Genomic DNA, 13,074 nt, shown 5'->3' with positions numbered 1-13,074 from the left:
AATTGGAGGCTGAGACAGCACCGTGGGGAAGTGTCTGATAATGTTTGCCCTGCTCTTCCTCATTCATGAGTGTCTGGTTAATGCCATTGTTGGAGATAGGGTTCTAGACCAGATTAACTCCTAATCTCAGCCTGTTGTTGCCTCAAATTGATTCACACCAGGGGAGAAATTAATTCCTCCAGGGAATTTTTTTTTCCTGAGGTAAAAAATGTGGAGTTCAGCACTTAATTCTTGTTAAATTCTGGTGGGAGTTGGAGGCCAGGCGGCCACAGAGGTGCTCAGGAATCCTTTCCCTCCTCCTTTCACGGGGTGTTCAGATCCATGGTACAATTTAGGGATTCTTCAATTCCCCCCAGTCTTCAGAACAGTCCAATGGGATGCAGAGTTGGTGAGCTGGGACAGCCTGCTGCAATTTGCTGAGTGATTTTTAGGCAGTGGAAATGCTTCATCTGAAGAGAAAGCTCTGGAAATGCTTTGTCTGAAGAAACTGAAATCTGAGAGGTTTCATTGTTCTAACAACCAGAGTTCGATTGCCTCAAAAATGTCTTTATCAAGAGTTAACTTTTCCAGGGAAAAGCAGACAATTCTCCACATGGATGTCTCTGTTTGCACCAAATTCTTCTCCTATACTTGAAACTTTTGGACTTGCAGCCCTCCAGGCCCCAAATTCCCCAAATTAAGTAAGAATTCTTCTCCTGCACCTGAAACCTTTGAATCTCCAGCTCAAAAATGTCACCAAGAGTTAACTTTTCCAGGGAAAAACAGACAATTCTCCACATGGAGGTCTCTGTACACACAGAATCTTCTCTTACACTTGAGACTTTTGGTCCTACACCCTTCCAGCCCCTCAAAATACAGAAATTCAGCGTGGATTTGTGAGGAGGTGCTGCATGAGGAGCACAAATCCTTGAGTTTTATTGTTCCCATTGCTTTTTTTTTTTTCTGCAGGACATGAGCTCTCTCCACACCCTGCAGCAGCTGGTGTTGCTTCCTGGGCACATGCAGTCAGTCCCCCAGTTCCTCCTGTCCCAGTCTCAGGCAGGACAACAAGGTAAGACAAAAAAAAAGTTGAAATGATTTCTTTTTTGGGCTTACCTAAAAACAGAGGCCAGGCAGAATTAAAATAATAAAAAGCAGTTCTGTTAATTGAAGGGCCTTCAGGTACATTTAGGGCAGACAAAACCCACCCAAAAATGGACAATGGCTCATGGGTTTTCACACTTTTATGAGTTTGGTCCATTTGCATTTTGGGGGTGAATCTGCCAATTCCAGCTTCAGCTGATGAAGTCATTGACCCCAAGTTTGCTGCCCCCAAGTCCCTTTTGTTCCCATCTCTGGGCCCTGAGGCAGTGAGGTGTCCTTGATTGCCAGGCCTGGAGAGGAATTGTTGTGTCTGCCCCAAATGGGGAAGCAGCAGCTCCCACTGTGTGTGGAGTTCAGAGTTCTACACTAAAGAACTGCAGGTTACAAATAGATGGAAAACATAATTATATACTATTATTAAATATAATTTATTGTTATTGGTAGTAGTAGTAGCAGCATTAGTATTAAATATAATATCTCTTTCAAGTAGATGGAAAATAGAGAAGCTGAAATCCCGGAGAGGAATTGTTGTGTCTGCCCAGAACAGGGAAGCAGCAGCTCCCACTGTACATGGAGTTTAGAGTTCCACACTAAAGAACTGCAGGTTACAAATAGATATGGAAAATATGAATCGCCAAATATAAAATACAAGGCGACAGAGATGGATAAATACTTTAAAACCTCCCTTTCTGGGGGATGCCGGGTTTTCCCCGGGTGATGCTGCCGGGGATGATCCCAAATCCATGCCGGAGATGCTGCTGGCACCTTGTGCGCTCCTCGAGTGCCACCTTGGGGCCAGGCAGCGATCCCAGCCTGGAATTCCCGCAGAGCAGAGAAGGAGCTGCTCCTTCCCGCTCCTCATTAATCGCAGAAAGCTCATCAGGGCTCGGGCCGATGGTTTGGAGGGAGGGGAATTGCAGGGAAGGAGCAGAACAGGCCCAGCAGAGCCAGGAGCAGCTCTGGGATGAGAGGGAGAGGTTTGGATGTTTGGAAAGGTCTCCCTGCTCCCAAAATCAGCTCCAGGAAAGTGCTGAGGACTCGCCCCATGCTTGATGAACTCCCTGTAATTCTGGTTTTACCCCCAATGTTCTTACAGCATTTCTCCCACCCCGGGGATGTTTTAGGCTTTAATTCATAACCTGGCAGATCCAAGGGGATTTGGATCCTTGGCTTGTGCTTTGATTTATCCCAGCATGGAGCTCCCTCCACATGAACTAAAATTCAGGATTATAACAATAAATCTCTGCAGCTTGAACCCTCTGGTTCACACACTCCAAAAGCAAGTGGGGAATTTATTTCTTCCTGACAAGATATAAATTCTCCTCTCTGCCAAATGACACTGAGTGATGGATAAAGATACTTGATGTATATTTACAAATAATTTTGAATTTGTTAGTTTGAAATACGGTCAGGACAATCTATTCCTTGCTGCCTTGCTTTTATTCATGAATAATAAACATCTTTTAGCGCAAAGCAGAACTTGCTGCCTTTGAGAGACTGGAATTTATCTGTTCAGTGACTTTTTTTGGCAGCTATGTTTGCTTGTCACCCCCTTCCAGTTCCAGGCTTGACCAGGGCTGGATATTCTGGCCAGGAGCTGGATTTTTGTGCAGGACATTTCCATTTGCATGGCTGATTGCCAGGGTTTAATGATCCTTTTGCCACATGCATGCACAGCCAGTGGGGAGTGAAAATGGAGAGGAAATTTGGTTCAAGTGGAGTTTTCTTCCTCCTGAAGAAAGGCAGAAAATATTCCAGAATTTTCCCTGGGGCCTTCAGGGAATGCTCTGTCTCCTGATTTTGGACTGTGGGTCCATAAATGGATTTTGTTGCCAAAAGGGCTTGGCAGGGGGATGAACCTTTCCAACAGGGATGTGGATTTTAGTTTGTTTGTGTTTTGAAGCTGTCAGATAAATTCCCAGCTCTTATTCCTCACTCCCAGTAAAACCCAAACACCCGAGTCAGGGGTGGGAGAGCCTGTAAAGGTGGGGATGAGCAGCCACAGAGATTTTGGGAATCCTGTCAGCCTGAATATTGCTGCTGAAATCTTCATCTCAGCTGTCAGACCGGTGATTCCTGAATCCAGCCCTTCATTTCCCTCAGAGCTGGAGCTGAGGTGTTCAATCATGATTTTAAAGACTCCAAATGACAGAGCATCTGCCATGTCCCAAGGCAAAGCCATTGCAGTGATTAATTACCTGCTCTGCTAAAAATGTGCACCTCATTACCAGCCTGGATTTGAAATTTGAAGTTGTTCCAGCGTTAGGGAAAGCTTATTCCAACCCCAGCCTAAGTAAATAAAGGGGATTTTGCACATCAGATCTAAGTTAAATAAGAAAAGGCAGAGAGAGGGGGCAGTGATTGATTTTGGAGATTATCTGTTTGCCTTTTTATTAGCAGAAGTCCATAAATTTCTACGGATCTCCCTGTAATTGTCAGTTATAATCAATTAAATATATTGACTGCTCTGAGCAAGGTTATAAATCCTCACTAAATTCTATAGGTTTCACTCACAATGGACTTGAAACCAACTAAATTTCTAGGGAACTACACAACCTAATCCTGTAGGACATTCCCTCTAAGAGATATAGGCTTGTACTTGGCAGTTTGTCAACGAAACAATTACACCCTCTCCATAAATCCCAGTTTTTGTTGGGTTTATGGATTTCCCTTCTTTCTTCCTTTCATCATTTCGTGTCAGCTCCGACGTTCTGAAAAAAATTCAATTTATTTGAAATACAGTAGGGTAGGAAAGAAGGGGTCAGAAGGCTTCCAAATGACATTTGAAAATGAAATGTAGAATTGAGAGCAGAGTGGGAGGGCTCATGAGATTAGCTGCAGGATCAGGGTTTTTTTAGCAAGATCAAGTGGCTGAAAGTTGGAGTCATAAGGGCTTATATTGGAAATAAGACGTCCATTTTTCTAAGAGCTACAATAATTAAGAACTGAGAGAAATCCCCAGGAAGGATGTAGAAAATTCTCTGCTGCTTGGCACCTAAAATCGAGATTAGAGGTCTCTAAAATGCCTGAATGTGATGAGTGACACGCAGGGATCAGCAAATGAGATATTTCACTTCTACCATTAGTGTAATGATCCCTTGCAGGCTAAAAAGCCACGGGAAGAACCTTTTATTTCTCATAATCCACTCAGAGCCAGACACGTTCCTAAGGGCCTGAAATTCTTACATTTTGGGCAAGAAATAACAAATGGAGCTTCCCCCTCCGAGCTTTCCTGGGGGTGTTCACTGACCAGAAGTGTCTCTTTTTTATCTCCTCAGCTTTGCAGCCAAACCTCCTCTCCTTCCCTCAGCAGCAGGGCAGCCTCCTCCTCTCCCAGCCCGGACCCAGCCTGGCCTCGCAGGTAAGAACGCACCTGAGCGTGTGTAAGGACACACCTGAGGGCGTGCCAAACTCCCCCTGCTGCCTCAGGGAGGGCAGATAGCCCAGGAAATGGTTTGGTTTTCTATTTTTTGTGCCTCTGAGCATCTTTTTTGGGGTGTTTTGGACAGGCTGTGGGTCGCTCTGGCCTGCCTGGCTCCTCGGTTGAGCCCCACCTGGACGTCCCCCAGCACCTGCAAGTGGCGAAGCACCTGACCCCAGCAGGGGCTTCCGAGGAGCCCAGCGACCTGGAGGAGCTGGAAAAGTTTGCAAAGACTTTCAAACAAAGGAGGATCAAGCTGGGGTTCACACAGGTGAGAGAGGGGAGGGGATGGGGGGAATTTGGGGCAGAGCTGGGTGTCACTATCGGGCAGGAAAAAACACAAGCACACACCGCTGCTCTCAAGGTGAGGGCAAAGGGAAGTTCATTTTCTGGTTTTAACATTTATAGTCTTCTAAAAGTGACAGTGGATTGGAGGGTGACAGTGCCACCTCTCCAATGACACTGCACAAACCAACAGCCCATCAAATTTCTCCTCCTCCATAAAAGAATGCAAAGCAATGAGTTATTTACAGAAATTGTGTGAGAAAGTTCACTACAAGAATGTCAACATCAGAAGGCTTAGAAAATCTTAAAAAACCAGGGTGACATTGGTGGCTGAAGGAAAGGCTGGGTTAGGTAAATTTGGGTTGTTTTGCAGCATTCCCTTCCAAATTCATGAAGAGAAAAACCTTTCCTAGCACCTCACCACCATAACCTTGATGTCTGCACCTTTTCCAACATTCAGGGGTGGGGGCAGATTCCTGGGGGGAATAAATCCCCTTTCCCTGGCGGGCAGGACATGGAAACAAGGCTGAAGCTATCCTGGGAGCAGCCTGAGGGGAAGTTTAGGCTACAAGAGGAACAAACCCTTCACTGAAAGAACGATTGGGCTCTGGACTCATCCGCCCAAGGAGGTGGTGGAGTCACTGGATGTGGCATCAGTGCCATGGTTTATTTGATGAGGAGGTGTTAGGTCATAGGTTGGACTGGGTGATCTCAAAGGTCACAGAGTCACAGAATGACCAGGATGGATGAGACCATCGAGTCCAACCCAGCCTCAGCACCTCAATTAAACCCTGGCACCCAGTGCCACATCCAGGCTTTGTTAAACACACCCAGGGATGGGGACTCCACCACCTCCCTGGGCAGAACATTCCAGAACTTTATCACCCCTGCTGTAAAAAACTTTTTCCTGATATCCAACCTGTATTTCCCTTGGTGCAGCTTGAGAGGTCCTCTCCAGGCTGGTTAATTCTGTGCCTCTGTGATTCGGCTGGGGCAGCTGGGAGGGGTTTCCCTGTGCTCACTGTGGGGTTTGGGTGTCCCTGGCAGGGGGACGTTGGCCTGGCCATGGGGAAGCTCTACGGGAATGACTTCAGCCAGACCACGATCTCCCGCTTCGAGGCTCTCAACCTGAGCTTCAAGAACATGTGCAAGCTCAAACCTCTGCTGGAGAAGTGGCTCAGTGATGCAGGTGGGTGACAGTGAGGCAGAAATGCCACTCATGCCTTGGGAAGGCTGAGCTAGAAGAGAGGCTGGGCAGAGCTAAAGAATAAAGCAGGGATTTATTAAAAGGATCTCCTCAATGGATCCACCTTGGGCAGCACAAGAGCCCAGCCAGGGCTGCACCCAAGATGAACCAAAATGGTCACAAAATGAACCCAAAATAGTCCCAAATGAACCCAAGATGAACCCAAATGGTCCCAAAATGCACGAGCGCTCCCGGGGTCTCTCCCTTGGATCAGTTCTGCTCCATTTGCATCTTGCAGTTCATTGTCCCATTCCAGCTTTAGCCCATGCAGTCCCATCCTTGTTTTTCTCTCTCCAGCCCACAGTGTTTGTGCTCCTGGGCTGAGATTTGGATCATTTGTCCTTGGTGCCCAGCTGGAGCAGGAATTGTTTTGTCTCCCTGCTCTGTGCCCAGAGCTCAGCATCACCTGATGTGAACCCAGACCCACACACTAAAGCAGCACAGAACCTGAAAAATAGAAAAGCCAAAACCTGAAAATCTGAAAAATATAAAATCTGAAACCTTAGGCATCCCCAGCAGCAGGAGAGGATCCATCCAGGAACCCCAAACCCCTTCAGCCCCTCGCTGTGGGAGCTGGAGAAGAAGGGGAGCAGCTGCTGAGGGATCAGCCCAGGAGGAGCAGCTGGAAAGGAAGGATTTCACTGAGAGGGGAATTCCCAGGGTTTGGGGTGGTGTCCTGTGCTGACCTCACGTCAGCCTCGTGCTTCACCCAGCCCTCCAGGATGTCTGAGCCATTGGTCACATCTCAGCCACCCCGAGCCAAATGCTTTGGTCACATCCTTTTCTGTGGGAAATGAAATTATTGGAACAGTCTTGGTCCCTGTCAGAGCAGGCTGGGGATCAGGTTCACAAAGGAAAAATGGTGTGTGAGTTAAAACATTTTTCTTCTTTGATTTGGGCAAGCTCGTTGATGGATTTGGAGCAATTTTAATCATCATCAGAGGGAGGATCCACAATGCAGGAACAATTAATCTATTTTAGAAGGCACCTTTAAATTAATTTAATTAATCTGTTTTAGAAGGCACCTTTAAATTAATTTAATTAATCTATTTTAGAAGGCACCAGATACTTTCACAGGAAGTATCTGGGAATGAAAATAACTCATTATCTTCTTGGAGATCTCATTTTCCCCTCCCTCTTGCCCCAGAATCTGCTCCTTTGGATTCCTCCATGAGCACCCCCAATTCCTACCCCTCAGTGAATGAGATGTTTGGACGGAAAAGGAAGAAGAGGACCAGCATTGAGACCAACATCCGCTCCACGCTGGAGAAGAGATTCCAAGATGTGAGGGGAAAATCCTTCTCTCCCTCAGCCTGGCATTTGCAAGCCTGTGGCCCTGAGTCCTCTCAAGAAAAGAGGTTTTTTGGGGAGTATTTTTTGATAGCAGGTTAGAAAATGCTTGAAGAAGCAACAGGAAAAGTGTTAAACCCAAAGGAATTCCCTATTATTTGAGAGTAGGTTAAAAATTCTTGAAGGAGTTAACAGGTAAAGTGTTAAACCCAAAGAAATTCCCAATTATTTCCTTGTTGAATGTCATTCTAAGGGAATTATAATTTTAGCACCACATTTCCCCATTATCACTCACTGGGCCAAAGCTGATATATATATATATATTTATATCTCTGCACCCAACTCTTTTCTTTGTGAGTTGCAGAAGTGTCACAGGAGCTCTGTGGCCACAGTGCCCCACTGAGCCGCTCTTCTGAGACCCCAGAACTTGTTGCTCCAAATATTTTTCCTGAACCCATTCAAAAGTTGAACCCTTCTACTTTTTAAGCTCCAAGAATTTCAAGAAAAATCACTACAGGCATCAGAGAACTTTAATCAACAGGACTAAACTTGGAAATTTCTCAAATCAAAACTGTTCCTGAGCTTGTTTTTCCTTGGTTTCTCCCTCATATCAAAACTTGCTCAGTCAGCATCAGATCATTTTAGCAGCTCATTTCTAGGTGGTAGAAGGCAATTTCTGCAATGGGAATATTACCTTGGCAGATTATATTATCTGGCAGATTATATTACCTCTTTGCCAGGTAGCTTTGACATTTCTGAGCTTCAGCTCTGAGCAAACCCCACAGAGACAAAAGGAATGACAATAAATTACTCAGAGGGCAGGGTGGGCTCTGTTATTTCCCTTTCTTAATGAGAAAAGGGAGAGGGAGGCAGTGACTTTTCTGAGCTCCTGTCCCCTGGATGGTGGCAGGGCCACCAGGTTTAGGTGAGCCCAGCTCTGGTTTTGGTGCTGTTAAGGTCAAAGAGGGAAGAGATTTGTACCAGGGGCAGGAGCTGTGACTCATCTCCCCCCTGACTCTGGGAGGGCTGATGTGGAACCAGAGGCACTTTGTGCTTCACAGAACATAATCTCTCACCCAAATATTTACCCTCGGACTCAGACAGAGCTTTTGTCCCCTCCCAGCTCACGGCCAACCCCACCCTTGTCCTCCCAGCAGCCTCTGATGCTCTTTGGGGTTTTTTACCCTCCTGCCTGTCTCAGCAAAGCCCAAGCCCAGAGATCCCAATTCAGAGATTTCCTTGTGCTTTTTGGGGCTTTTTAACCTCCTGCTTCTCTCAGCAGAACCCCAAGCCCAGTGGTCTCAGTTCAGAGGAGATTTCCTTGTGCTTTTTGGGGCTTTTTGACTTCCTGCCTCTCCCAGCAGAACCCCAAGCCCAGTTCAGAGATTTCCTTGTGTTCTTTGGGGCTTTTAAACCTTTTGCCTCTCTAAGCAGAACCCCAAGCCCAGAGGTCTCCTTCTGCTGTTTGGGGCTTTTTTTAACCAGCTACCTCTCTCAACAGACCCCCAAACCCAGTTCAGAGCAGATTTATTGGGTTTCTTTGGGCTTTTTAACCTGCTGCCTCTCTCAGCAGAACCCCAAGCCCAGCTCAGAGGAGATCTCCTTGATAGCAGAGCAGCTCTCCATGGAGAAGGAAGTGGTTCGGGTCTGGTTCTGCAACCGGCGCCAGAAGGAGAAGCGGATCAGCTGCCCCATGCCATCCCCCATCAAATCACCCATCTACAACTCCAGACTGGTGAGGGGCCTGGGATGCAGCCACCTGGCTGGAATCCCACCCAGAATTTATTATTTTTATTTATATATATGTGTGTGTATATACATATATATATATGTGTGTATATATATATATGTATATATATATATGTGTGTATATATATATGTATATGTATATATATATGTGTGTATATATATATGTGTATATATATATATATATGTGTGTATATATATGTATATATATGTGTGTATATATATATATGTATATATATTTATATATATTTTATATATATATTTATATATATATTTTATATATATATTTATTTATATATATTTATATATTTATATATATATTTATATATGTGCTTATTATTATTATTAACATATATATTTTCATTATATATGTACATATCTATATAAATATATATAATAAAATATATAATATATATAAATATATAAAATATTTATATTTAAAATATAAATATATATAAATGTTTATTTAAAATAAAAATATAATATAATTTAAATTTAATATATATTATAATATTTTTGAAAAATAAATATATTCATTAAGTGATAATTCTGTTTATTGAAAACACTGGAAAGAAAAGTTTACTAGGAGGAATTGATTAGTTTAACTCTAGGATAATTAATTTAGTCAAATCATGATGCTATCCCTATATATATATATAAAAAAATAAATATATCTATAAATATATATATATTAATGTATCTATATATAAATATAATTTATTATATATATATAATTTATTATTATTCCATCCATTGAAAACAATCAGCTAAGTTAGAACAATTAATTAAGTGATAATTCTGTTTATTGAAAACACTAGAAAGAAAAGTTTCCTAGGAGGAATTGATTAGGATAATTTTGTCAAATTATCCTAATACCATCCTAATACCATCCCAAAGCTTTTCCCCTTGAGATTGATGAAGAAAAATCTTTCCCAAATTAATGGGGGATGTGATTGCATCCTGGACTGGGAATGCCCAGGAGAGCCCCGGCTGTGGGTGGTGTGTCCCTGGGGGCCAGCACGCTCCAGGGGGCTGTGAGAGGAGTGCAGGATGTGATTTCTCCCCTCTCAGTGCCTCTGTTCCTGCCCAGGTCTCTACCTCAGGCTCCTTGGGGCCCCTCTCCGTCAATCCAGTGCACAGCACCATGCCTGGGACTGGTGAGCCTTGGGGAACCTCCCTTCCATCCTTCCTTTGCCCTTTAATCCCTGACTCCCGCATTTCTGGGTCACCTTTGCAGGGTCATCTCCATCAGAGCCTTGGCTGTGGCCAGGGAAAGGGTCCCCACACAGCTGGGAGAGAACAGCCCAGCTGTGCTGTGGGGTGGGGTAAAAACATGGGAAACACTGGGCAGAAGAACATTCCCACAGAATCCTGGCTGGGGTGGTCAGGTTTGGGAGCCAGGCACAACTGGACCCAAATAAAGGGTGGGTTAGAGTCAGATATCCTTGGAGAGCTGAGATTCCCAGATACAGGAGCAGGGGACATTCCTGGGGTCCCCCATGTTCCCCAGGGCAGGGAATCAGAGCCAGATAAAGGGATGGGTCAGTGTCAGATCTGCTTGGAGAGCTGAAATTCCCAGATAGGGAACAGGGGACATTCCTGGGGTGCCCCACCTCGCCCAGGGCAGGGAATCAGAAGAGCCGAATAAAGGATGGGTTGGAATCAGATCTCTGTGGAAACCAGAAATTCCCAGATACAGGAGCAGGAGACATTCCTGTGGTCCCCCCATGTTCCCCAGGGCAGAGCAGGGAATCAGAGGAGCCAGATAAAGGATGGGTCAGTGTCAGATCTGCTTGGAGAGCTGAGATTCCCAGATATAGGAACAGGGGACATTCCTGGGGTTCCCCAGTGCAGGGAATTAGAGCCAGATAAAAGGGTGGGTTAGAGTCAGATCTCCTTGGAAAGCAGAAATTCCCAAATATCGGAAAAGAGGACATTTCTGGGGTTCCTCACCTTGCCCAAGGCAAGGAATCAGAGGAGCCAGATCAAGGGTGGGTCACAGTCAGTTCTCCTTGGAGACCTGAGATTCCCAGATACAGGAACCGAGGACATTCCTGGGGTCTCCAACCTTCCCCAGGGCAGGAATGAAGGAGCCACGGGGTGGGCACAGGGATGGGGTGGGAATGTTGGGGCAGGAGGGGATGCCAGGCTCACCGTGCTCTGTCCCACGCAGTGACATCCTCGTGCTCCCCAGGGAACTCCAGCAGGCCCTCGTCCCCTGGCAGTGCCCTCCATGCCAGCAGCCCCGGCACAGCCCAGAGCAACTCCAAAGCTGCCATGAACTCCTCTGGCTTCAACTCTTCAGGGTAAGGCAGAAAAACCCACAAAAAAAAAAAACCCCAAAAAACCCAAACCAACCCAGGGCATCGGGGAAAACCCTGGGATCTCCAGGAAGAACAGGAAAACCCTTAGGGATTCCAGCAGTGTGGAGTGTTCCCGTGGGAAGTTCCACGTGTGACCTCCCAGGGACAGGGTGGGATTGTTGGGGGACATAATTTGGATCTGGTGATATCTGAACAAGGTATTTGAATTTGAACTAGATATCTCAATTAGAAGAGAAAGCGTTGCCAAATGAGTTGGACTGTGGGCTAGACCCAACCTGTAAAATATGGATTTGAATCCAGATTTTAAACGCCAGCAAGTGTCCCATTCCTGTCTTCATTCAAAATCTATTAATTTGTGGCTCTTAGAGGTAAAAAAACCAAAACTGCTTCTTGTGAAAGCTATCAGAGTCTGACCCAAGCCGTCAGGCTTCAGAATTTGATCCAACATGTTAGAAAAATAGGTTCTGTGCAAAATGCAATGCCAGGTTTAAATAATGTACCAAAGGTTTGAAAGGTTTTTGTTTAAAAAAAAAAAAAAGAAAAAAGGGTGGGTCCCTTCCAGCTGAGGATATCCTGGGATTCTCAGGATGTGATTTCTGCAGGAGGTGCTGACCAAGGTCAGGTTGTGTGGTGGTGTTTGAGGGTCCCAGGATGAGGGAAGAGATGAGAATCTTGACTCCATGTTTCAGAAGGCTGATTGATTATTTTATGATATATATTATATTAAAAGAAACTGATCTATTAGAACTTACTAAAAGAATAGAAGGAGGGATTTCATCAGAAGGCCTGCAAGGAATAGAAAGGAATGACAACAAAATCTTGTGGCTGCTCACAGCCTCGACACAGGTGGCTGTCATTGGTCATCAAGTAAAAACAATTTCACATGCTGGGTAAACAATTCTCCAAATCACATTCCAAAGCAGCAAAACACGGAGAAGCTGAAACTTCTCAGCTTCTCAGGAGAAAAGATCCTGGCAAAAGGATTTTTCATAAAATACGTCTGTGACGAGGTTGAGAGGGAAATCCGGATGATTTTTGCTCCGAGGTGAAACTTTTTGTTGTTCCGTGCTGCCAACAGCTCCTGGTACCGATGGAACCAGCCCACCTACCTCCACTGAGACCTCGTGCAGCGAGGGCGAGAGCAGCTCTGCCTCCAGGCCGTGCAGCAGCACCCACGGCGATGCTCGGGGCCTTCCCGTGCCTTCCCCGGCCGGCTGCGCCAGGCACGCCCAGCAGCAGCGGGGCCGTGCAGGGACTCAAACTGCAGCCCAGCCCTCCCACAGTGACACTGTCCCCCTGCCCACAGCCCCCACAGCGGCGCCGTCCCCTTGGCCAAGCCCCCACGGTGGCGCTGTCCCTGCAGCTGTCCCCGCATGGCTCCTCCGCTTGCAGCTCCGCATCCTCCCGGGCAGGGCTCCTGTGCAGGACTCTCCTCTCTCTCTCTCTCTCGGTCTCTGTCTTTTCTCTGTCCCCAGCCCGTCCCAGAGGTCCCCAAAAAGGAAGGAGGGTCCCTCCTGCTGTTCCTGTCACGCACAGCCCCCAAACTGAGCCGAGGTTTGAGTTCATTTCACCGCAGCCCCGTGGCTGGGTGGGAGCCTTGGTTTGCCCCAGGCTCCCCATCCACTTGCTTTGCTCCTGCTCCCTTTCTAAAGGTGCTTTTTTTGTTTTATTTCTTCCTT

General features: G+C 45.9%; 1 protein-coding gene across 1 annotated transcript in view; it reads left to right on the top strand.

The window, feature by feature from the left end:
• The window catches only part of POU2F3 (POU class 2 homeobox 3), a 48,290-nt gene extending 35,693 nt beyond the window's left edge, over nucleotides 1–12,597 (top strand). Inside the window, 9 exon segments of the mRNA XM_066564497.1 lie at nucleotides 949–1,051; nucleotides 4,362–4,444; nucleotides 4,593–4,775; nucleotides 5,837–5,978; nucleotides 7,183–7,319; nucleotides 8,899–9,060; nucleotides 10,162–10,228; nucleotides 11,245–11,377; nucleotides 12,474–12,597. Of these exon segments, the coding sequence (XP_066420594.1) occupies nucleotides 949–1,051; nucleotides 4,362–4,444; nucleotides 4,593–4,775; nucleotides 5,837–5,978; nucleotides 7,183–7,319; nucleotides 8,899–9,060; nucleotides 10,162–10,228; nucleotides 11,245–11,377; nucleotides 12,474–12,513 (1,050 nt within the window). The 3' untranslated portion in view covers nucleotides 12,514–12,597.
• The last annotated feature ends 477 nt before the right edge of the window (nucleotides 12,598–13,074 follow it).

Source organism: Molothrus aeneus, chromosome 22, assembly GCF_037042795.1.
Source record: "Molothrus aeneus isolate 106 chromosome 22, BPBGC_Maene_1.0, whole genome shotgun sequence".
Lineage (NCBI taxonomy): Eukaryota > Metazoa > Chordata > Aves > Passeriformes > Icteridae > Molothrus > Molothrus aeneus.
Note: the sequence above shows the minus strand (reverse complement) of the source record. Positions and strands in the feature narration are given on the sequence as shown.